Source organism: Endocarpon pusillum, assembly GCF_000464535.1.
Source record: "Endocarpon pusillum Z07020 unplaced genomic scaffold scaffold2749, whole genome shotgun sequence".
NCBI classification, from domain to species: Eukaryota; Fungi; Ascomycota; class Eurotiomycetes; order Verrucariales; family Verrucariaceae; genus Endocarpon; species Endocarpon pusillum.
Genome location: NW_006916232.1, coordinates 174768 through 199296, shown reverse-complemented (window position 1 = coordinate 199296; position 24529 = coordinate 174768). Strand labels below are relative to the sequence as shown.

At 49.4% G+C, this 24529-nt stretch overlaps 7 protein-coding genes across 7 annotated transcripts; 1 reads left to right on the top strand and 6 right to left on the bottom strand.

Moving 5' to 3' along the window:
- Nucleotides 1-41: 41 nt before the first annotated feature.
- Nucleotides 42-1329, bottom strand: EPUS_02143 (uncharacterized protein; the record flags this gene model as incomplete). The annotated part of the gene is made up of 2 exons (XM_007803910.1): nt 42-936; nt 986-1329. 2 exons carry the CDS (start codon nt 1327-1329, stop codon nt 42-44), a joined length of 1239 nt encoding a protein of 412 aa, XP_007802101.1.
- Nucleotides 1330-2692: 1363 nt separating this feature from the next.
- On the bottom strand, nt 2693-4925 carry EPUS_02142 (uncharacterized protein; the record flags this gene model as incomplete). The annotated part of the gene is made up of 2 exons (XM_007803909.1): nt 2693-4718; nt 4768-4925. The coding sequence occupies 2 exons, from the start codon at nt 4923-4925 to the stop codon at nt 2693-2695; spliced, it is 2184 nt and encodes a 727-aa protein (XP_007802100.1).
- A 2175-nt stretch (nt 4926-7100) lies between these two features.
- On the top strand, nt 7101-7442 carry EPUS_02141 (uncharacterized protein; the record flags this gene model as incomplete). Its single annotated transcript, XM_007803908.1, has 1 exon — nt 7101-7442. One exon carries the CDS (start codon nt 7101-7103, stop codon nt 7440-7442), a length of 342 nt encoding a protein of 113 aa, XP_007802099.1.
- Nucleotides 7443-8270: 828 nt separating this feature from the next.
- Nucleotides 8271-9983, bottom strand: EPUS_02140 (Glucose-6-phosphate 1-dehydrogenase; the record flags this gene model as incomplete). The annotated part of the gene is made up of 4 exons (XM_007803907.1): nt 8271-8380; nt 8439-9378; nt 9422-9766; nt 9816-9983. The coding sequence occupies 4 exons, from the start codon at nt 9981-9983 to the stop codon at nt 8271-8273; spliced, it is 1563 nt and encodes a 520-aa protein (XP_007802098.1).
- An 851-nt stretch (nt 9984-10834) lies between these two features.
- On the bottom strand, nt 10835-13213 carry EPUS_02139 (uncharacterized protein; the record flags this gene model as incomplete). The annotated part of the gene is made up of 1 exon (XM_007803906.1): nt 10835-13213. One exon carries the CDS (start codon nt 13211-13213, stop codon nt 10835-10837), a length of 2379 nt encoding a protein of 792 aa, XP_007802097.1.
- A 1041-nt stretch (nt 13214-14254) lies between these two features.
- On the bottom strand, nt 14255-17391 carry EPUS_02138 (uncharacterized protein; the record flags this gene model as incomplete). Its single annotated transcript, XM_007803905.1, has 2 exons — nt 14255-14705; nt 14756-17391. 2 exons carry the CDS (start codon nt 17389-17391, stop codon nt 14255-14257), a joined length of 3087 nt encoding a protein of 1028 aa, XP_007802096.1.
- A 1400-nt stretch (nt 17392-18791) lies between these two features.
- Nucleotides 18792-23317, bottom strand: EPUS_02137 (uncharacterized protein; the record flags this gene model as incomplete). The annotated part of the gene is made up of 4 exons (XM_007803904.1): nt 18792-22375; nt 22442-22910; nt 22964-23049; nt 23122-23317. The coding sequence occupies 4 exons, from the start codon at nt 23315-23317 to the stop codon at nt 18792-18794; spliced, it is 4335 nt and encodes a 1444-aa protein (XP_007802095.1).
- Between the last annotated feature and the right edge of the window lie 1212 nt (nt 23318-24529).

Below are 24529 nucleotides of genomic sequence, written 5' to 3'. Positions count from 1 at the left end.
CAAGCAATGGAGAGGACATAGAAGTAGAAGTCTATTGGACTCTACAGTTCATCCCTTTTCTGTGGGGTGTGTTCATTCTCCTGTTCGTACATCCGCTTCTTCGGGTTCGGAGGATCATTCTCCGTCCTCTCTTTTAGAACAGGCTCCTCCTTGTCTTTCTGCGCATCCTTTTCTTCGATCATTTCTCCTATTTGATCGACCATACTCGTTCCTCCTTTGTTGCTGTCCGCCCCTGGAGTCGCTTGAGGTTGTGGAATGCCCCATCCGCCTCCTTTGGCTCCAACAGGCACATACGCGGGCGGTCTATCAGAAGCCCAGGTAGGTCTCATCCCAGAAGCCCCTGGCACCGTGGTCGACCCTCGAACAACGGTCGACGATAAGGCTGCAGCTTTCTCTCCACCTACAATACCAACACCTGCAAGCGTCGTCATGGCCAGCCACCAAACCAATTTCAATGGCTGCCAAACCAGCCACCAAAGCGGTCCATAAAATATCCTCCGAAAGACCAACCATCCAATCGTTACAACCAAGATATAAAAAGCTGTTGTCAGATACCAAGTATCACTCTTGTTACTCCTTATCAGCTGTCTCACAAGCCCACCACTACTCTTCAACAATGAATCCAGCCCAGCATAGCTCTCACCAAGCGATGCCAGGGCATCGGTAGATTCATTCAGCGTCTGCTGCGCAAATTGTGATTGTTCGACATTGTTTTGTAGTAGTGCATGGGTCCTTCTCAGGGCGGCGGTAACGTCCGAGCTGGCATTGAGCGCGAGCTCATCTTGTGTAAGCTTCTCCTGGCCTTTACGTCTTGCAGGCAGCGGACCATCTGCATCTTTACTTCGATTAGCGAAAAGTAGTTCTCGTTCTTTTCGTCTGGCAGCATCGGCATTGCGCTTGGCTTCTAGTTGTGCTTTTCGAAAGGAAGATCGTGCTCTGCAAACTCATGTTAGTCGCTACATCGATGCAAAGGGTATAGACATACATCTTCAAGTCCTCTCCAAGCTTCGCAACCAAAGCAGCAATCTTTTCTCGCTCCCGCAGCTGCTCACTATTTCTCCTCCTCACACTTCCACCCCCAACATACCCTCCCATAAAATTACTCGCCGTAGCAACATCAACCTCCTGCCGTAACGTCTCTAACTCATCTTCCTGCTCCTTAAGCGATTGATGTATCTCAGACGAAAGCTCGAGACGTGGGTCGGTGTCGGCGTTGGAGAAGGCCCCTGGCGTATATGGAAGCTTTTGTAGTCGCTGTATCAGGATTAAGGTGTTCTTGTAGGTGTCTGCGACGGTTTGCAGACGGGCTGAGAGGGATAGTGAGGCCATTATCTGCTGAATATAGAGGTTGTTCGTGTTCTAAAATTTGAAGGGTAGGGGAGACCTCCACGTGACTTGGAGCTCCAGGGCGGGGCTTGGCAGGCACGGAGAGGTCCTTGGTCTTTGTTCCGCAAGCGCCGCCTTTGACCACTTGCCGCTTTTATCTCCTGGCATCCGCCATATCTCTAATCTATAAATTTGTCACAATCTCCCGACCATGGCGGCGATGATGCTTGCATGCTACCCTTAGTGACCATGACGCTGCTATGTTTGCCCGCCCCCAAACCGTCTCATCTGGCGACTGCGCCGCCTAGGCTGGCATTCCTAGCTTCCGCGGTGCTGACATCAGTTTCATCTTGACCAGATTTTTACCCTCTTGATTGGCCGATATCTTCCACGTCAACCAGGGTCTGGTGTCGGCGACGTCGTCGACAGTCTTGTCCAGCGTCCGGGCCAGGCATTTCCGGCCCTCATGAAGGTACGCTTAATGGCTCGCGTCTTACCACAAAGATGTAATGAGAATGTGGCGAGAGTTGGATAAAATCAATAGTAAAAACGCTGCGCCCGATCTGACCGCTGATGATGAGGCCACGGCGAGGTTTGCGGCAAGACGGCGCACCTACAGGAACATACATTGCCCCTGCATGAAGTGTGAGTATGGTTTCTCCGACCAGTAGTGATGGATTGTGGGTGAAGACCTAAGTTACCCCCTTGTAAGGGCCTTGCTAAAGTTACTATACTGCTCTTTTTACAGTCATCTGGACGTAAAGTCCGCTCCATTTCATTGTTCTGGAGACATCGTTACAAAAGAAGCATGATTAAAACAGTTACTCGATACACAAGCTTGCACCTGCTTGGGGATATGACAGGCTTGTTCTAGAAGACCAGGAGGAGTTCAGCTTAGCTACTTTTCAGCCTCTTAGGGAAGCCGTCTTCAACTGCAGCAAAAGAGCCACGGGACATGCTTCGGCTGGTGCTACACATCAGGGCGAATTTTGGAGCAGTGATGAATGCAAGAGATGGGACTAAAATATTGCACAAAGATTATACCTGACCAGATAGGAGAGATTGAGGGTATATCGGTAGGTCCCGGGACATTCATGATTAACATAGGTGAGAAGAACTCATGCTGTTAAAGGTTACAGATGAATTATCTGGTTGGTATGACCGTCTTTCATATCTCGTTCTTTTTGAAACAGCTCACTTACTGGGATTGTATTCTAGATCTTTGATATCTCTCTTCTGTTCATCATCCTACCATTATCGCGAAGAGTTTACACAACTGGAATCTGCCCCATCAATTCTGTCGTCTCGCTCATCTTATAGCCTCCCGGCTAATCCCTCTATAAACATCACATAAGAAAGCCCACTGCTACTCCTCCACCTTCCACTCGTTCAAAAAGGTAAGAGAATCCAAAGTATAGGGATGTTTGGGGCCTAGTATCCGACTCCGCCGCTGGAAACAATCTTCCATTAAGGCTAGAGCCTCTTTCTGTAGACCTTGGTCCTTCCAGGTACAGGCAAGGTTATTCATGCTCATCAGCGTGTCTGGGTGTTCCTGTCCCAGCACCCTCTTCCTCATCTCTATTACCTGCACCTCCAGCTCCTCCGCCTCCTTCCACCGTCCTTGATTCCAGTACGTTGACGCTAGATTATTCATACTTATCAGCGTATCTGGGTGTTCCTGTCCCAGCACCCTCTTCCTTATCTCTATTACCTGCACATCCAGCTCCTCCGCCTCCTTCCACCGTCCTTGATTCCAGTACGTTGACGCTAGATTACTTATGCTCATCAGCGTATCTGGGTGTTCCTGTCCCAGCACCCTCTTCCTTATCTCTATTACCTGCACATCCAGCTCCTCCGCCTCCTTCCACCGTCCTTGATTCCAGTACGTTGACGCTAGATTATTCATACTTATCAGCGTATCTGGGTGTTCCTGTCCTAGTACCCTCTGACTCATCTTTACTACTTGCATATTTAGCTCCTCCCCCTCTATCCATCTTCCCCCTTCAGTATATACTGTTGCCACTAACCCCATACTGTCTAACGTATCCTCATGTTCTTGACCAAATATTTCATTTCTGATTTTCATCGCCCTTTTCGACATCTTCTCTGCATCAGAAAGATTTCCTTTTCCCAAAGCATACCATGCTGCTGTGTGTAATATCGAAGCCCATTCTCTCAGCGACCTGTTACTCTCTGGCTGCTGTGCTAATAATGTCCTTGCGTGTGGAAAGAGCGCTTGACACTTCACCCAATTTTTGTATTCTCCTGTCCGCGGATATTCTGAGCAAAGGTTCTTGATATACTGCTGCTTCCACATCTCAAGTTGCTCGTGAGCTTCAAGCCACTTCCGCGTAGCAAGCTGCACTAGCCGGTGCATCTCGAACATGGTCCCATTCACGTTGACAGAAATGAAGGAGTAGTTCCTCAGAATTAATATGTCGTCTTCGAACTTCTCATCACCACTCCAGTCCGACGCGGTGTCTTCATCATCACTTTCTCTACCATCTCCACCCTCTGCTTTCCTGTTTTCACTTTCCCTTCCATCTTCACTTTCTCTTCCATTTTTACGTCCGGCTTGATCCCGTAAAAGGGCCTCAGGGATCCCCTGCCGGTCAAAAAAGCTCATGAGTGATAGCAAATCAGCAGCAGTTCGCTGTGTCTCATAAATATGGTCGAAAGATATCTGCCAAGTGATGATGATGGAGTTTTTAGCGTCCCGATCTCTGCGGAGATGTCCGGCTTCGTAATTCAAGAGACTCGTCTTCCTCTGATCGCTCGTGTAAAATTTCTCCATGTACTGGAGTACTGTACATCGTGGTGCTCGTTGGGAGATGTACGCGGCCGCTTGAACAATAGCAAGTGGCATATATTCAAGTGCTGCCACCAGCTCAGTAATGTCTTTTTGATCACTCGGTATTCTGAGTTTCTTGTCAAAGAGCGCTACCGCGTGTCTCTCATCCATCGGTTCCACTGCAACCATATCACTCTCTTCTACCAGCTTTAATGCCGCGCTTCTCGTCCGAGTTGTGATAAGGATCGATCCATTCTGGCTCAAAGGCACATTCGTCCAGAGTGATCGTGTGAACTTGCTCCCCGAGCCACCTACCTGCGTCTCCTGGCTTGTGACTGAAGCTTCCACAAGGAAACGAGCATCGTCGACATTGTCGAGGATGAGAAACCACTTGCCCTTCTTCTCATCACATAACCAGTCGTGAACGAGCTTAAACATGTCGGCCTTGGGGCTTCTCCATTCTGGTATCTTCACTCGATCGGCGATCTCCTGAAAGCTCTGCTCGAAACGGGCTGCGTTACTCGCATGTACCCAGAAAACCCAAGTTTCGGGTGACTGGTCTCGGATCTGATAGGAGTATTCGATGGCAAGTTGCGATTTTCTTTGCACCACTTAGCGGTTAGCCTTTATTAACCTGACTCGTTACTCACCCAGCGCCGCCTAAGCCGACAAGCGCTGTTCTGGACGCCGGTATAGAGCATTTTTGGTGGATCTGATCAAGCAGCGTTCGGCGATCAACAAAATCTTGGTCGCGAGGGAAAGGAACAGTTGAGGAGGGACTTGGTGGGGTCTCGGTACGTTCTACCATGCTATTAGCGTTTTTTCAAAGACCAACGGCGCAGACAGGGACATGCCGACTGGAGGGTGAATGTGGGTCGTGATGATCCCAGAGCTATATCCGACTTGTAACGCCTGGTTTCCTGAGCCGGCAAACGTGGTCGTAACGCTAGGATTGGCCATCTGGATCACAATGCTGGAAGATGGTTTATCAGTAGAAATTCGTAGGAGGGAGATGAACCGGCCTTCACAAGCAGGCTATTGCTTCTTCAGCTCGGTATTACGATGGTATCAGGCAAAAGTTTTGCCAGTGGGGCGCCAAGACTATCAGCTCATTACCAACACAATACACGCGCCCATTCGACCTCGCTATCGGTATTTGTCGTCGCCCCTTCGAATTATCAACGCCGTTTGAGCCCTCCACATAATCCTCCGGATCTAAGTTCATTCTTCAAACTCGCGCCACTCCAAACACATTGAGTTGGAGTCAGAGAGGCTTCGAAGGTTGTCCGGGAGGTGTATTTTGTCAAACTGGGTCAAAGTATGTGTAAAAGGTACCAGGCAGTCATGGATACAGATGAAGGCACTGAGACATTGGCGACAGTGAGGTTGTTTCCTTTATTGTTTACATTAAGTTGGTATGCTAACAGCCTGTACGAAGATTTCCAGTATCCCACTCACAAAACTTTTACCTGATACCAGAGTAACCAGTGCTAACTTGCCATTTATGGTCTGCACCCCTCACATTACGGTGTCGCCCAACACCGTAGCGCAAGTCAGGCCAATTCAAATACTTTGGCCGTAACTTACCACCTTTCATAAGCTAATACATGTTGGAGCAGTAACATGACGTTATGAAAAAGTAGCATATTGATCGGCAGTTCTTCACAAGTGTCACGTGGTGGTAAGGCTTGGCGTTTGGTAGTTACCTTCAATTCCGGTGCTTCGACGCAACACTTCTTCTTCTCCCAACCCCGCTAGTATCAATCAATTTGCTCCAAACCATTGCAACAAGAGTGATCAAGGTTATATCCGAGTCCAATTTAGTGGGAGGTGGTATCGTTCCACCGTGGTAGAGAGGCATGACACCTTGTTCAAATCCGGCTGGCTTATAATGAGGCCAATCTGCATCAATAGGATTGGAAGAGTTAAGGGTCGGAAAAAAAGGTCGAACCCAGACACGAGTACTGGGTGCACTGAATGGATGAGGATTGACTCCAGAGAAAGTTGGAGCAGCACAAAGATTCTTCGTAGTTTGCGTCCGGGGCTGTAGAGCAAGGCTTGAACTTTTCGACCCGTGTCGACGTCTGCAAAAGACTGCATGGAGGTTAGTCCAAGACTCCAAATCGCAGGTCACAGCGGGTCCAGTTGTAACTCGTCATGGTGGAGGTTCCCCCGATTTTGAAGTTGACTTCAGGTGTCCGCCAAACCGGCGTAAAATGCGCCAATTTTTAAATTGGCCTGAGCTCTGATTACCCAGCAGCTAGTTCTTGTATGTGGAAATCACGATTAAAATGAGATACAAAGACTTCAAACCATCAAAAGGTCCAAAAGCACCGCAAAAAGGAGATTTTAGGCCCTCTTTCCACAGAACAGTATACTCTTGCAGTACATATTGCATCCCAATTTGCAACACATCGCGCTGTTGGGCCCAAGATTTGATGAATGCATTGCAGAGATAGATAGAACTTGGTTTGTCGTGTTGCAATTCAGGATAGACGCTAATTGATTAAGGTTTATGCAATGGTTCTTCATTGGCTAATTGTCATTTGAGATCATCTTGGCATGCTGCGACACCAGCCAATTCAAAAACTGGCGCATTTTACTCCGTATTCTGTATATCACGCAGAGCTCTTCTCAATTGACCTGGTATTTTAACAAGTTGCCTGGTATCTTTGAAGCTTTCAAACCGTTCGTTACAATCACGATATCGCCACTACTATCTGTTCTTAACCTTTTCCGACCCCAATCAAAGCACTCCAATCCTTCGAAATATCTACCTACCATCAGTATCTACGAGCAGTGTACTCAGCACTTGAGGAGCTTGTTCCAAAACCTACAGCCGCAGCACGCGTGGTCATCTTCTTCATCAAGTACTATTGAGTTCAAAACCACCTCTGCTCAAATCGAAGCACTCTCTATCTCCTCCTCCAACACTCTTCACATCGTCGACCTCCCACGCCAAACCTCTCCGCCACCGCACGAAATGAAAACGACGTACCTAACCTCCCTCAGCACGACCCTCAGCCCCTTCTCCCCCCACGGCAAAGTGCCACGCCTGGTTCTGACCCTCCTCCCCGCCGACGCCCGCTCGCGCATCGCCATCAAAACCACTCTTTTACCACGCTCCAGCGCCCTCACCAGCCCGGCAACCCTCGAGCTGGGCTTCAAGGATGGCAAGAAGATGCAGTGGAGATGGGAGCCCAAGCGGAGACTGAAGGAACATGAGGAAGGGCAAAGGCAAGAGGCGGCCAAACTCAAAGATGTGGTAGAGGAGGTGGAAAGGCATTGGAGGGGACTGAATCGGAAGGAGGAGTTGGCTGGTTGAATGTTCGACTGGCTTTGGATTGGAATGGTATGGTATGGATGAGCTTCTGAGAAGGAGATGGGGGGGGAGGTTGCGGCGTACTACCAGGTCCTACATGACGACTTTTGGTCTTGCTTTAGCATTGTTGTTGGGCAAGGGGACTGCGAGTGCAATCGACCAACTGGCTCTCTGGTCTGAGAGACGAAGAAGTATTATTCTGGGTCAGGGTACCTGTATTCAGATCTCAACTCCAAGCTCCCACAAGTATAGCTAGGCGAATATGGGAGTTCAGCAAGGCATGGGGCGTTCGCAGCATTCCGGCCGAAAAAGAGAACCAGAACAAGGGGGGGCTCAACGGGACTCTCTAAGAGTGCGTGCGTGCGTGCGTGCGTGCGCACCTTTTCGATGGGAAGAAGAATGACGCGGCGTAGCGAGCAAGTGCTCGACATAGATGAGATTCAGATAGGGCAAAAGCGACGAAGAGGACCCTCGGTACGCGCGGGTCCCCGACCGGTTGTGCTCCGCGGCAAGGTTCTTCTTGCAAGACATAAAAACTGGTGGGATATAAGCGATAATTGATGCTGCAACAGAGCAGAGAATAAGAGGACACGCGTTGGAACGATGGCATAGCAAATACAAATGACCCAAGTTTACCCCGTCCTAGGTGCTTCATAAGTCTATTCGTTTATCATCAAAGCATGAAAGAGTCGTAGCATTGATCTACCCTGACGGTTGCGTGAAAGAGGAAAAGAGTCTCCCATCCATAGCACACGGTATTCACACGAAATCATTTATCCCATCCACTCGATGGCCCCAGTATTTCATTGCGCCACCAGCCAGCAGCCGGTCTTACAGCTTATTAGGCGCATTGGCCATGGGCCACTGATAGCCGGCCGCATCGCTGAATTTATAGCCATAGCTAGCGGTAAAGTCGTCGAGGACGGCTGGACCTCGAGATCCTGTGCATTCACATCCATCAGCTTCGATTCATACTATTGGAACGTGTGTTGAGCTTACCGTAAGGATACTCCATCGGAATAATCTCCTTCTTCTCATCCAGATAATGCAGCAACGGGGTAAAGATCCTCCAACTCGCGTCCAACTCGTCATCTCGGACAAAGTTGGAATGATCACCCTTCAGTGCATCCAAAATCAAACTCTCATACGCCTCTGGGATCTTGAGGTCGGAGAAACGTCTTCGGTATGTCAGGTCGAGCTCTGTGACCACCGTCTGCATAGACAAGCCGGGCAATTTTGAGTTCATCTTGATGTAGACGGATTCGTTGGGTTGGACACGGATGACGAGTTCGTTACGGGGAATGTCCTTGAAGATTCCGGATGTGACGTCTTTGAATTGAATTCGGATTTCGGTCTTCTGCTCATTCAAGGCTTTGCCAGCTTTCATGATGAAGGGCACTCCATCCCACCTCTCGTTCTTGATGAAGGCAACCATGGCGCAGAAGGTGGGACATCTCGAATCCTTGGGCACCGTGTCGTCCTCCTTGTATGCGGGCTTGGTTCCGTCCAAAGACCTACCATATTGGCCAATGATGACGTTCTTGGGCTCGATTGCAGGAATACCACGTAGCACTCGGACTTTCTCGTCTCGGATGTCTTCGGAAGAGAATGAGATGGGTCGTTCCATGGCCAGTAGTGTGAGCACTTGAAGAAGATGGTTCTGCATGACATCACGAATAATGCCGAACTCGTCAAAGTATCCACCTCTTCCTTCTGTGCCGAACGGCTCTTTGAAAGAAATTTGAACGCTGTCGATGTGATTTCGGTTCCAGGTAGCACCAAAGAATTCGTTACCGAAGCGGAGAATGAGTAAGTTCTTAACCATCTCCTTGCCGAGGTAGTGGTCAATGCGAAAGATCTCGTCTTCTTTCCAGTCAGGTTCGAGAGCTCTTTGAAGCTCGCGCGAGCTACCCAAGTCCTTTCCGAACGGTTTCTCGACCTGTAGACATTAGCGTAATCAGGCGAGAGGGCTCCCTGCTCACGATAATCCGCGCAATACCGTTCTTTGGGTAACAATGTTTCTTCAGGTTCTGTGACACCGGAATGAAGACACTCGGTGGTAAAGCCATGTAAAAGACTCTGTTTCCCTCTGGTCGACCTTCTTCATACTCTGAAAGATGCTTGTCTAACTCCTGGAAAGGCTCGCCTTGGTCGTACTGTCCGGAGAGATAGGTGCAAGTTTCACAAAAGGTTTCCAACTGTTCCTCAACATCCTTGGTGGGAGTTTTGATGTATGATTTGACTCGTTTTAGGTATTCAGTGTGGTCCATCTTCGTTCTGGCATATCCAACGATTCTGATGTCTTTGGGGAGGAATTTGTTGCGGAACTATTACCGTCAGTCTGGCCAGAGGGAGAAACGGATAATGCCCCATTACCAAGCCAAAGAGTGCCGGGAATGTCTTCTTCTTTGCGAGATCTCCTGAGGCTCCCAAGACGACGATGATAGTGTTCTCCTTAAGTTCCATGGCCCTATCACCAGTGTTGATCAGCATGCTGACGGCGATCTGAAAGAGCGGTGGATGAAGCTGGTCAGGACATCGCATCGCAGTTGAAGTCGAGGATGCCGAAAAGGAAAGCCCGGGCGAGGTATCCAGCTTTCACTTACGCGGGACCTGCGTCTTCATCATGACTTATCAATTGACCAGACATCTTGCCTGGTTGAATTGACGCTTGCTATATACTCGGGTATGACTTGATGGTCAAGTGAAGGATTATGGAGGCTTGGTAACGTTTCTGCAAAGGTCGGATTAGAAGCTGTCCCTCAATCGGTGGTGGGGCAGCCGTTAGAGGAGCTTGCCAAAGATGCGGTTCCGGTTAAAGGAACAACTCTGACAATCCCACTGCGTCACTAAGTTTGGAAGGATTATTTATTTACTGCGTTTCTGGGTAATCACAGCTGCTTGTCAGAGAGAAGTATTTGCAAGATAGCAGATATCGAACGTCAACTGATATCATTTGTACTATCAGACCAAACTTATCGACTTTCCCCAACCTGCATAATTGACTCTTAGCAGCATGGAGGGGCTGTAAGACAAATCTCACATCGCCGCGGATCTCTGCGGCTTCGGCCTTACACTTCATGCACAGATATGAAGATCAACCTCACCACCTCCGCCGTCAAAGATGCTTTGTAAGCTGACATATCCAGGCACATCACAATCAGTAGGTTACTATCTCAGGTTTGCACCTCATCACTTGTGAGTAGGGAGAAGGAAGGAACAAGATGGCATACTCATGTTAGGGTTCTGACGTAGCCCCCAGGTATAAACATAGGTATATGGATGGTAGTGGCTCTCTTCTTCTGATCCACCCATGCGGAGGCGCTATCCAAAGCTGCTCTCATTCCAGTCGTCCACTTAGGATGTACAAGAATTGACACAACAAAACGAAGGACTCAGAAGGCCCAGCTCCCCCTTCGCGCACGAACACCCCATTCATTCGGCGTTCGATCAGCCATCCCAGGCTGCTGTCTAGCCCATTCATGTATATACAGCCGCAATGCTGTCCATCGGGCACATTTGCCCTCTTTGACCGAATCTTCATCTAGTCCCTCGCCTTCCGGGGCACCCACATACCCCTTAGCATCAGCAAGGTTGTCATCTCTTCGGAGCTCTTCAACAGGAATTCTCGTGATCTTGCTCAACTCCTCGTCGAACTTGTGCGCCAGCGAAGGATACCCTAGAGAAAGATAGTTGTATATTTGCGTGATAAAACCATGGTGGAACTCTTCTTCGATCTGCTGTTCAATGCTCAACTCCTTATTGAGCTTGTCATCTATAGTCCGAGTGAATGGGTCGTTCTGCTGGATGGCAGGAGTGGCCAACAAATACATGGTGTTGTGATTTTGCTTGTCGAACGCTCGACCATGCTTCAACTCTCCTGCTCTCTCCTGGTCATCAACCTGCACCGCGGGAGTCATTAGACCGGACCTCATCGGTGTTGGTGGAGATTGTTCATCACAATCTTTCTTCTGACATAATCCCATCCACAGGCCAGCTTCCGGGTTATTTTGTAGGCCTACATGTGTAGTCCATAACTGCGGCTCACCCGAGTCGTCGTTATTATCCTCACATTCGTTAGTTCGAGGCACCGGGATTTGGTCAACATCACAGCGAGTCATTTTGGGCGAGACACTCATGGGGAAAACAAGATCTTGTCCCAGCATTGGAGGGCTTGCGGCATTTCTCATTTCTGCCAAGCCAACTCCTTTTTGGTGTCCCCCAAGCTCCTTTTTTGCGCGTGTCTTATGTCTCTCCATCAATGCGACTGCAGAAAATCGACTTTGTCCTGCGGTATCTTCCTTCAAAGCCCTCTTTGCCTCTTCCAGTTGCTCATGATGTCTGCGCATCTCATTCATATGCCAAGCCAGGTCTGCACCCGACTCGCGCCTGAAAATCCTGGGATCTGTTCCGTTATCCGCTTCTAATTTGCCCGGAAGAGATTCTTCGTCCGAGTCTTCGACGGCAAAATGGTGGACCGGTTCATGTACTTGCTCATTCGGGTATGCCGCCATCGCCTGATCTCTCAATTGCTTTTCTGCAGCTTGTGCCGCCAACGAGAGCATGTAGCCCCGAAATTTCCCATCATGGCTTTCTCGAATCTCCCCCTTGTGTTGCCGGTTGGTTGATTCTTCAGATGATATCGACGGGGAAGTAGACAGTGACGGCACTGCGGAATTCTCAGCGCTCGAATCGGACTCTATACATGGCAATTCTGGTACGAGAAACGAATGCTGCCGAGTTTGCCTTTTGGCAAGACTTGCTGCCGAGAATCGAGATTCATGTATCTGGGTGACTTCGGCGTAGCTATGAGCGGGAGTATTGCTTGGTGCAAGTGGTGGTCGTAGATATCGAGGTACCGCAGTTGGCTCATCTGTTGTTGCTGCGCGGCTCGTTCGTGGTGAGCTATCGCCCTTCCTGAATGATCCCCGAGCGGTCTCTATCAACTCGGGAGAGAACTTTCTCGGACTGCTGATGCCATTGGATGATCGCGATGTCGTCTTGTCATCAGAAGATGGTGGGTAGGGTTGTTCCTCAACACTCTGCTTCCTCCTTCGTCTAATGGTAGTCTCCACCGCTTCTGGTGCAAATCTCCTTCTGGGTGCCTGCGATGAAGATTCTACGGTGGCTGTAGCTTGCTTGTTGTGGTTGCTCTTTGTTGTAGTCTGTATATGTTCGGGTGCAAACCTCCTCCGTACCGGCGGCGCTTCAGGTTCCTGGGTAACCTCTGTTGGTTTCTTACGAGAGGTCTTGGTCGACGTCTCGACAGGTTCGGGAGCAAATCTTCTTTGTGTGGATTGAGATTTCTCTCCGTCCTGCTCTTCACCTTTTCTTCTGCGATTACTTCTTGTACTGGTCTCGACAGGCTTCAGAGCGAATTTCCTCGGACTCTTCGCTGGAGTCTCCACTAGTTGGGGGGTGGATTGGCGTGGCTCGTTGTACCCGTCTATTGAGCCTCCACCTGTGCCGGTAATGGAATTGTCTTTCACACGTCGGCCTTCTACTCGACTCTCTCCACTCTCCTCCCAATTAGAAGGCTCTGTAGTCCTTAAAGATATCTCAACTGGCTGAAGAGGGAAACGTCGAGTGGTTGTGGTGGGTTTTATTTGATCGGAAGGGAGGAAGTCAGGAGCAGTTGAGGAGGCGGACATCTGATCAGGTATTCTATCTGCCAACTGAGTTTCTGGATCTCCTCGGTTAGGGCGTCTTGAGCTCCTTGCAATGGTCTCAACAGGCTCCGGCACAAACCTGCGACGAGGCGGGGAAGCGGTCATGTTGTATCAGATGTCAATTGGAGCATCGGCCCATCAAACCGAAAACACTGGCACATGTGGATAGGAAGAAGGACAGGAAAGGCAGATCTAGGTGCAAAGGATCGGAAGAGAACGGATGAGGGAATGACGGAGAGTGCCTATCAAGGATGGTGCGGCGTCTGTAAAATGTGGGAGAAAAGGGTCATAAGGGGAAAGGAAGCAGGTGTGACCGTATTCTGGCGTCAAATCGATCTACCAAGACAAGAGCACCATGAGGCGCTTCACATGCAAGCTGTGAACTGGAGATGAAGCTACTGGGGCTGAGCAAAATACCGTTCTCGGTATGCGTTGATAGTGGGGCGTTATTAGAAGTAACTAATAACGATACATATGTATCTAGGCACAGTGGGTGTGTGTCTTTCGGGGCGCTGAGGAAGGGGCCGGCCACCAGCGATGACTACTTAATGTACGCTTATGAGCCCAAAAGTTCATCAATCTCCATTCGGTCTGATTAGCTATCTCCCGATAACCTTGTCTGGCCCGGAAGAGGTCTGGGCCATTGGTCGTTTATGTCCAGATGCCATAATTCAACGACTGTTGTGACATCCACCAAAAGCATATCCCATGTCAACGTCCGCTTTGGGTATATGGAGCTATTGCACTCGGTTCAGCAATTTCCACGTATGTTACTTGAAAAATGAATTATCCGGTCGTCGGTCCCTCCTTTTAACTAGAATGAATCTTCAAATATATTTCAGTAGCTTCTGATCTTCCCCGCAATCCACGAGGCTTGTGTCCACTAAGTTAGAGGTGAGCCTGGAGGATTGGATGATGCACAGCGCCAGTGTTGGGATTCCGAAAACACCCGAACATGGGACGATTACAGCCAGTCATCCTACTTCTATCCAACAGAGTAACATAGGGATGACGCTCATCTAATGAACATCTATCTCAGCGAAGACCAACAGGCATCTCTCGACCCATCCTTCCTGAAATCTCCTTCATTCCAACCTCATGACAACGACTGTCCATCTCCTTTACTCTAACGTTCTTTCTGAACCTTTATTCTGATTGTTCAATTTGGTCCGCTTCTCCCTGCTCCTTGACAGCCAATTTGGCCAGACCAGGTGTTATGGTCTCAGCACTGGCACCCTCTGAGCCACCAGAACTGCTGAACCGCCGGCTCCTTCTTCTTTCGTTCTCGTGGAGGATTCCAGGAATCATCCTGGGCTCCGTCAGGACAGGGTCTGCTGCCACCGGATGAATAGTTATCGATGCTCTAGATGTTGTTCTGCTGCGAACTGGGGGTTTCCGCAAGCCATCCATGTCAGTGATCGATCTTACACCCGGAATGCGACTACTCTGAGGAGGTGGTATACTATCTGCCACCTGTTCGAAATATCGCTTCGGAGTGCCAAAAACTTCCTCAATCGGCGTCTCTGCGTCTATCGGTTCGGGTAAGCTTGGATTAAATTTCTGGAAGTGAGAGTAGTCTCCTGTATACTTGGCGATGCTGCAGAATCAATTAGCTTCCATTCTTTGACATATCATCCACTAACGCACAATGAATGCTCTGCCTTCAAGGTGTCATGCCGGAAAGATTCACGAACATCCGGAACATTGCATTTGGCGACATCATTCCCCAAAGCACCTGGCAGGTAGCAATATTTTCCAAGCCAACGTTGTTTCAATGACAGCTCAAAACCACTCTGGTCGACGGAGTGCTTCGCCAGCTCGCACATATCCACGGCGCTGAATTTGTAGATCTGTGCCGCCACTGAATACTCTTCTATCAGAGGCTCTTTGGTGTAAGCAAATTGGAGTGGATCATCTGTGGACAATGATACATTCAAGCCCTTGCGGAAATAGCTGACAAATGGATTTCGGTCGTATGTCAAGAACAATGCATTGTTGCTCAAAGGCGACATCGCAATGCCTATCTGGTCCAGATAGAAGGCATATTGGAATATCGGCACTTTACGTAGGGTGATGCCATGGCTGATGCTATGACAGCACAGTAGAGCAGCAGCGAGATGGTCCGTGTCACCTGCTTCACCACAGTGAGGCCGTAGGAGGAAGGTATTGAAGCCTCTTCGTTTGCGAAATGCATTGAGCGAGGTCATGTTGGCGAACAAGAAATAGATCCAATAACTGTAGGGAGGATTTTGCTTCGAATTCCACTCTTTCGGGGTGGGATATTTGCGGTAGAGTCGACGCTCAACCTTGCTTTCGTCGTCAACACTGTCGAAGCCAATGACTCGGTGCAAGAAGATGTGCAACTTCGGGTGACTCGTAGGATCTTTAGTGACTTCGAACAACGGCTGAAAAACGTTCTTGATGACGGTTTCGAAATTCTCCATCATCTTGCTCGACTTGTACATGTCGTACAGCCGCGGCACCTGTATCAACCAACGTACATTTGGGGAGATTATTTTGTTATCCAGCACCCAAGCAGCAAGTTTATCCCATTCCTGCAGGTTTCGACCATATATTGAAATGCGCCATTCAACCATCTGATACTTGCTGGACTCGAGGTCGGAGATGACTTCTCTCGTGATGTCTGCCAGATACTTCCCTTTGATAAAATTATCAGTCTTCAAGAAGATATCTCGCAGCCGTGATTGCCCAATAGGATTGTACTTGAGGTTGAACTTGTCAAAGCGGTGGAAAGAGTCTGTATGCGCATGCATATCCAAGGTATCAATGCTCAGATCATAGGCAGTCAAGTTGATGCTTTCGAAGACCTCCCTTAGGGTGAGTGTCTTCCCATCTCTGAACAGCACAACCTCTTCCGGACATTTCTTCATCTTACTCTTGATAAAGCGCAAAAGATGTTTCTGATTCATACATGCCGAATGATGGACGTGAGTGTCAACTTTTCGGACATTGTAGAAGTCCCGATGGGGTACTTTCTTGGTTTCAGCGACCTCTTCGTACTCATTCAGCAAAGAATACAGATTATACCTTCCTTCCAGATATTGTAGCCTCCGATATGCAAAGCTCTTTGCCGGACCGTCTGAGGATATGTCATGGATGATTTCCAAGTCCATGTAAAAGTCCCGAAGGGTAGGTACATGCACTATCGGTGTGGCACCTTCACTCGCTTGGGGGTCGTACACTTGATAGACACTTCCCTCATCAAGCTCAAAAGTCATCTCTGATGCGTCCGCGATGTGACATTCCGAGAAGTCAAAGTCCTCCCCAATTGCTTGACCTGCTTTGCGTTGCTTCTTTGCTGGAGATGCTGGCGGCTGCTGCTCTGTATTGTTCGACGATTCCATGGCATACAGACTATTCGACATGCTGCTGAGAGCGTTGCTGCTAGCGCTTGCAACAGGCCTTGCTTTTTCATCAGTCCAGACAGGTTCGGGAGGAGGTGGATATATCTCCCAATCTTCCACATCTTTCGGGTTGTCACCTGGACACTGCAAAGAGGTCTTCAGATACTTCCGACGTAGATCCAATAAAGTTTTGATCTTTTTACATATCGTTTCTACCTCGGTGACAATGGTGTCTTCTGTTGCGGCAAAACCACCAGCTCCCGACCCGATACCCATCCCTGCTCCAGCTCCATGGACATCCTGGTTGGCGAGCAAAGGGTCTTTGTATTCGTGAGGCAGACCGGGGTGATTTGCATGGCTTCGGGCCTTTGCATTGGCCGTAGTTACTGGTTCGAAAGTCCGTCTGTCCGGAACAGCTTGGCCATCCCTGGTTTGCACTTGAAGTCCGGAATGGTGATTGGAAATCGTGGGGTCTCGAGCATATGCACGATTGCTTGATCTAGAGTTGATGCTCGTGGTCCTGCTGACCCCCGCGAGGTCGCCATCAAAGAAAGATGCTGGTAGGGTAGCTGACTTTGCCAGCAGCAGAGGGCTTTCGCCCTCGCCAGACCTTGTGTCCAGTCGATGTCTCTGATAGATCAACTTTGCGTCCGCATGACTGTCATATTTCTCGGTAGCGTAGCTATAGAAAGGGTTCCGTTGTTGCTCTTCCTGAATAGTCTCCTCGGATGGAGTGCTTGTTTCAGTCTCTCCATTTTCGACGGCTACGTGGGCAGAATTTGGCTGTGACTTGGATTCATTTGCTCCTATACCAGTCGACTCCAATCGAGCTCTATACTTGTAAATTTCCGCATCGTCATCCGAATCTTGCTCATTATCACGTCCATGAACACTGCCTGCAAATGCGGGACTGTCCATGTCCGAAAGGCAACGCTCAGCAATCTCAGTTGCTCGCTCACACAACAAATAGTGCGTGTACAAATCTCTCGAGAACAATGTATGAAATCTTAACAGGTTGAGCAGAGCAAATGCTTCTTCTAGGGGCAAAAGTGACCCTTTTGACCAAGCAGTAGGAAAATCAAAGCACGGATTCTCAATTGAAGTCTCGACTGAAGCACTCGCAATCTACAGATGAGCCAACAGGAACAGATTCCAGGTAATTGGATCTCTACCCTCTTGTCGAATGTATGAGCGCTGATTTGATTAGAATTTCTACGCGAGGCCCCTGCGTTTTACCAATGTTGGATTTAGTGCATCTTCTCCCGCTTTTTCGCTGTGCCGTACAGCCGATTTGTACGTATATCTACGCACGCTGCCCCCCCTCTAGCTAGATAGAACAACTTGCTTTCTACGTGTCTCCTGCAGATTGTCACACACCTCTTTACTACGTTGCCCGCTAAAGACTGTGATGCCAAGCCGGAGATTAATTCTAAGTGGCCGAAATATTGTCTAACCCGATTCAGCCAGCTCCCCAGCGCAGCACTTCAAGACAAAAGCCGTCATTCACCAAAGAGGAGTATCTGCGCAGGATTTTGGAATAGACAAGCTTTAGACTGTACATATCTATGGAAGAGGAATCATTCTAAAAGTGTTGCACGTTTGATGCACAAGCGTCCAGCTCGTTGTGCACAGATACAAAAATTGAAAATTCGGGATTGGATACTGTTTTGATTGTGCTATCAATCGTTGCCTCCCCTGTGCTTGCTGCCTTGGTATCACCATGCCATGTTACTCAGCACTCTTCCCTTTTGCTTCGAGGGTACGATAACATATCACCATTCAAGAATGAAGACATGTAGCGGCTGAGAAGGACTGTGATGACGCAGCAGAAAAAATATGTGCAGCAGCTTGGTTAATTGGTGCCTGAGAGGAAGGAGGCGTTGTCGTTCTATGAGTGAGGACACCAAAGCTCCCTCGACAAATGACTAGCGGTCGAGGAAGCCTTTTCACTCCTCATCCATTTTATCATTTCATCATTTCATGTTGTCTGTGAGAACTGTAGGGTATCATGCTGCCAACAATGCCGTTGCAAAGTCCCACTAGAAAATGACATATGGAAGATGACATATAACAGAAGTGTAGAAATGCTGACGCTTCAATATCAGACAGCTTTTGGAGAGCTGATTTGGCATAAAGCTCAACTGGAAGGAAACAGAGTATGATTCCCGACCCACATGGGGATGGTTAGTGTTCGATTTCGAACAACCCAGCACGGGACAGGAAGCAAAAAACCAAAACAGTGAAAGGAATGAGCTGAAGAACGGTGAAATAAGAACGGCCTTCCAAGTGCACACTCTGCCTGTACCAACTGCTCATTTTCACTGGTGTGGTATCTGCCGAGCGTACGGGTTACGATAGTCCTCTGGTGAAGGTGGCGCTCGTGTATACAAATGACCCTCTTTCTCGAAAATTTGTTCGTGGGGTCGAGTCGGCTCATACCCAACGTATTGATCTGTCCCGTCATGTGTTGCTGGACGTTGAACATAATACCCGCCTGACGCTTGCCATTCGCGAGGAGCGACCCTTACATACTCGACGTACCTATCATGTAATGATTCAACATACCTAGGATTCTCAATGTAACGAATCTGGTGCGACGACTGTGGCGCTCGCCGATGGGTAACCTCGCTTGCGTAAGGATAGCCTCCATGTCGCTCTTCGGGTCGTGCTGCATAGATCTGACGACCTGCTGGTCGATGTACCGGATAGGATTCACGGTAGATTTCCTCGTCGATAGGAAGTGACGCCGTCGCAGCTGCCGGTGAACGAGATTGAGCCTGTTGTGACCCTTGTCGTTGGGCTTCGTAACGCTCAAACCTGCTATTTGGTCTTCGAGATGGAGAATCACGAACTATTTTCAAATGTGGAGGAAGATGGGCCACGCGAACCTTGGACAACGACTGGTTGTCCGGCGAGGTAGCTCCAGAGCGCTCCGTCCTGGGTAGTTCCTCAACATGCCGTCCACCATAAAGTCTAGCATATTCACGAGCATGGTGGGGCTCATCGACTGTGCCGTCGGTTGCTTCATGCACGAATCTTTCACTGTAATCTGTCGTTTTAGCGTTTGCCCCTGTGGGGAGCCAACTAAGATCCTCCGTCCTCGCTTGAGGACCTGGGTTGCTATAGAAGTCATGACTATATTCATTTCGTCTTGGCGTGCTTGCAGCAGGTGCTGGAGGCGTGCGTTCCTGAAAAGTCTCGGCTGTAGGATCGAAATTCTGCAGAAACTGTTCAGCTGCATTAAGCGGTTCACGCCCTGGAGCTGCCTCCGGCTCAGTCTGGGCTGGCTTAGATTCTTGCACAGCCCAGCGACCCCGTGGCTCCAGTCCAGACGCGTCCCGGACAAAGGCCCCTCGCAATTCAGTGTCGGAACGTCCAGAAAGAGGCTGACCTGTCTGAGGGACAGCGTAACTTGAGGCGGCAGCTACGCGATTGTGATCGGCGACCGCTTCGAGATCCTGAGGCGCACGCTGACCGCTGACAAGGACTCGAGCAGGTGCGTCCTCATTTTCATGACAAAAATCCCACCTACTTGGTTCGTAAGACATTTGTGATCGAATTTCTGGTTTTAGTGCACCCGTGTACGCAGGGCGATGCGGATCGTATTCGTCCTCCCTCGACTCTTCATCCTGTCTCGGTACGGATTGATTCGTGTTGTCAAGCAGACGATATCTTGATTGCTGAGAATCACCACGGTCAACCGCCTCGATCAGATGCTCCGCCATTGGAGCAGGGCTAGGGCCATCGGTCAGTGCTTGAGTCGTACGACTGTCCCTTCCGGCAAAGTCATGAGCTAGTGGTGTCTTTCCAGCTTCCGATTCAGCGAACGCAGGGTCATCGTTGTTACTGTAGGGCGGCTCAACTTGAGGTAACGGCGATGGGAAGTAGCTTGGAAGAACAGTCGCGATGAGATTGAGCTTCATCTGAGTAATTCCACGCGAATAAATTAGGTTCCGCACAACAGCCGCATCAGGCATCTCAACCATATCAAATTTCCAATCAAGCCTTGGCATTTCGACGCCACCAGACGAAATTGCAATGGGTTGGACGTGTTCGACATGAGCAGACTGGAAGTGAGCTAGGAGAGCAGGCAACGTGTGCATCCTGCGATCTGAGTCTCGTTTTACCGCTTCACCGTACGTCCCGCTCATCCTGCTCGTAGTTACGCAGGCCTTACACGATAGTCCGCTCAAGGCTCGCATCGGTGCCATTTGCGAGTTATTGTTCAGGCCATCTGTGAACAAGGCCAAGTTCGGCTCATTCGTATACTTATCTTTGAAGCGCAGGACAACGTGACGGATGATTACCTGGACGCGAACACTGTCTGGCATTTCTGCTACGTCAGAAGTGCCCTCAAAAATCTCTCTTGCATTTTTGGCCAGCTCCTGAATTTGTACTTGATATATTCCCATCGGTTGTCCTGGTTGAACAGGATTGACTGCTGGCTTGACGACTGCCTGTTGTAGCGGTCGAGGGAATTTATTGGAAGCGGTAGGCCAGCTTGCGTAGGGAGGGTTCTGGGATATTTGAGATAAAGCAGATCCTGGTCTTGCACTGAAGTCGGGTTGTTGGTTTGGAAACGATACAGGAAAAGCTTGTTGATATGAATTGGTGGCGTTATTTGCCGCTTGTTGTCCTCGCCAATCCTGATGATTGGGAGCCTGCGGATGGCCATATACTTGTGCGGCTGGGTAGGTGGTAATGGGCGAAGGATTGTAGCCTCGGACAGCTGCCTGATCTATCCTGTAGAAGGTGCTTTTCGGAGATGGTTGCTCTTGATAGGCTGGCGACACGCTTCCATAGCTCTGCGCAGGCCTGCCATAAGCGGGCGCTGCAATGTGCGGTCCTGGATACATTGAGTGCTCAGGGTTAATGTGCATGCCTGTTGCATGGCCATGGGAAGCCGATGGAGTGTTGTGCATGAACTGTGCTGAGGTAAATGCTGGCGAAGCGTTTACCGCCGAAACATACATCGACGCTCTCGCAGCCGTAGGGTTTGGATCGAATGGTGGCAGCTCTGGCCAGTCAGACTTCCAGTATACCACAGCAGTACCCATACTGAGGCTGTCGGTATGTTTAGCCGCGAAATGCTGCACAACAGAGTCAAGGCTGTAATATTTTCCGTGGTTGTCACATGCGTTGCACAGAAACAGCTCTTTCTGGTAGTGCTCGGTAAACGGCTTTATCTTGTTCTCATATACCCACCTCATATTTTCCAGTGTTAATTTCCGAGTCGGAGTAGCTTGAGGACTGTCTATAGGTATTGGGATACCCATGGAGCGCTTGTGTGCATCTTCTTGGGCTATGGAGGTGTAAAACCGGTGGCGCACATGCAGGAGCATGTCAGCTGCGAATTGTGCACAAGAACCTTTCGTAATTGCATCCCCGTTTTGCCACTGTTCTCGGACAAAAGTGTCTGCATACATTTCCAGCTTCTCACGGACGGACTTTTGCGACTCTTCCCATTCCCGATCCAGAATTTCTTTTGCTTCTTTGAGTTGAGCTTCTTGTTGTTTGCGTTCTTCGGCCTGCTGTATCAAGAATTGATTTTTGGCGAGCTGCTCTCGCTCTTGCTGTTCCGCTACTTCACGCTGTGCAAGCAAACGTGGTCTAAGATGCTCCCACGCTTGATCAGTTAGAGGCATTGCAATCTGAAGTGCTGCTGCGAAAGATTCCATGAGGGCCAACGTCGAAGGTTTAATCGGTGGATTGAGCTCTGCACAACGCTTTTCAATCTCAAGACGCCTAGCATTCTTCTTCTCATTAACATCGTGAATACTTCTTTCGACCCTCGTATAGGGCTTTGTTGAGGGTAGAGAGGAACTTTGCGTGGTGCTAGGGAATGTCAATCCATAAGGGGAGATGGAAATTGCCGGCTTAGGAGGCAATGTAGATTGGGGAGCTTGATCGCTGTCAGCGCTGTAACAATAAAAATGTAGAAATGCAGGTTTGTAATAGATGCACATACCTTGAATAGCCCAGGGATGCGCTTGACTAGGCCTGGCATCTTCAAAAGTATTCGCTGTAGCCGTCCCAAAACCTGAAGGACTCGGACCAGTGGAAGAATGATGGTAAGACTCACGATCCGGCCGCTGCAGAGGTCGAGAGTCAGGAACACCATGAGCAATGGCTTGGAAGCCTCCTGCTGCTTCCCAATGTTCCCAGCGGGCCGTATCAGCCGCTTTCTCTTTGCCATCAACTTCAAGACCTTTGAACCATTCCTCGGCGGTTGCGGCACCCAGCTCCCTAACCTCGTCCAACTTGGCTTTCATATCGTCGACTTGGGGCTTGAAATACCACTTGGTCAACTGCAAGCCTGTCGGAGGAGGTTCGTTTCGCAGGGTGATGGAAGCAACATAGTTAAGAGATGGAGTAAAAAATGCAAAGGGAAGGGCAGGCAGCAAGGCAGAGGAAGCGGAGAAAAGTAGATCCGTTTCCTATCACGTGGGTCAGAAATGGTACATTGCAATGATGGCCTTCGAAGACAGACCTTCTGCAAGCGTCCGCGTAGGCAATTGCCACATGATCGCACAGCAAAAGGCCAGATCACTCGAACATAATCATTGCCGGGACCCGCTGCCCAAGGCGAAGTCGAGACAGGTGGAACAATATTAGTGTTTTTTTTCGCACAAAATTCACACCCGTTACCTCGAATGAGTTTCCATGTGCCATGCTCAGACCGGGAAAACAGCGGACGAGGCATACCCGGAAAGAAGGCTCGACGCGATAGGGACCACAGATGCTCTTGATCTGTCGTGGTCAACGCTCCATGCTTAGCAAGCTTTGAAGCTTGAAGTACGCCATCTGGTGCGAGCAGGTTATTAAAGGTCCTGTTGACACACATCACTCGGCCAAGAGAAACTGGTGGAAGGAATGTGAAAATATATTGCCACAGCTCTCCTGGTAAATGTGACCTATCCGAAGGTATACTCGGTATACACGGTATGACATCAGCTCCGGAGATTTGAGCAGGCAAGCTCTCATCTATTCTGGCACGCTTTGGTCCTCGAGGTGAGCCTTCCTCGTGGGATGATGTGGTATTAGTCTTCCGTAGGGTCTCAGAGTGACTCGTCAGGGTCATCGTGCTAGAGATCGAGTGGTGTGGGGACCACTTCCGCTTGACTGATTCTGACTGTCCGGCTCTTGGGGATGTAAGGCCGTCCAGGCTCCTCCTCTGCGGCATAGTAGTGTGATCCATGAACGGAGATAGGGTTCTCTCGCTCATTGTGGTGTATTCTCAGTCTCTCCCTCAAGGCTGACCCAAATCGCCACAACCGGGTATATCAGCATCAAATTTGTCGGGCACCAAAATCATTGCTCTTTCAGTATCAAGCTAAGGATTCGGAGCCTCGCTTGCACCGATGCTGGATATAACGTGCGCAACAGGCGTTTTTGAGGGGATGCTTTCAGGAAGATGAGAATGCGGGCTTCGATGGGCTGCACGGCTCACTTTGACCAAATAGATATTATGGGTATGAAATTAAGAAGGAGAGACATGAAATTCAACCAAATGAGTATGTTGTCAACCGAAAACCTGAGGGATGCTGGGTACAAGGGTCAATCCCGGATGCGGTATCCACGAGAAAATGGCGAACCAAGTTCCAAAAAGCTAGTGAGAATCAGGGAACACCAATAAACTCCACGTCGAGGGCAGTGGACAGGAGCCTGAATTTTCAATACTTCAAGACCGCAGGCAGCATAAAACAGGGTGTTTGGATTCCAAGACGGTGATCATGCCTGGACGATTGCTGCTTGCGTGCGGATGTTGGTCCAGGGTGTCTGACACGCCGATAGACCTGAGTTGGGCACAAGGTTGGGAAGGATTGGATCAAACAGGTGGGAAAGTGGTTGATTTGTACGGAGTAGAGTGTGCAGAAGAACGCTTCACTTTCAACAGCTGGGTCCAGTAGTACTACTACTAGTAGTAGTGATCGGTTAACTACTACCACTAGTACTAACCAATCGAGGGACAAGTGTCTCGGCAGCAGCTAGATATCGGTACTACGGTATTAGTGGATACTAATGTCCGCAGCTACTCTTAAGAGGGTAAGCGCCT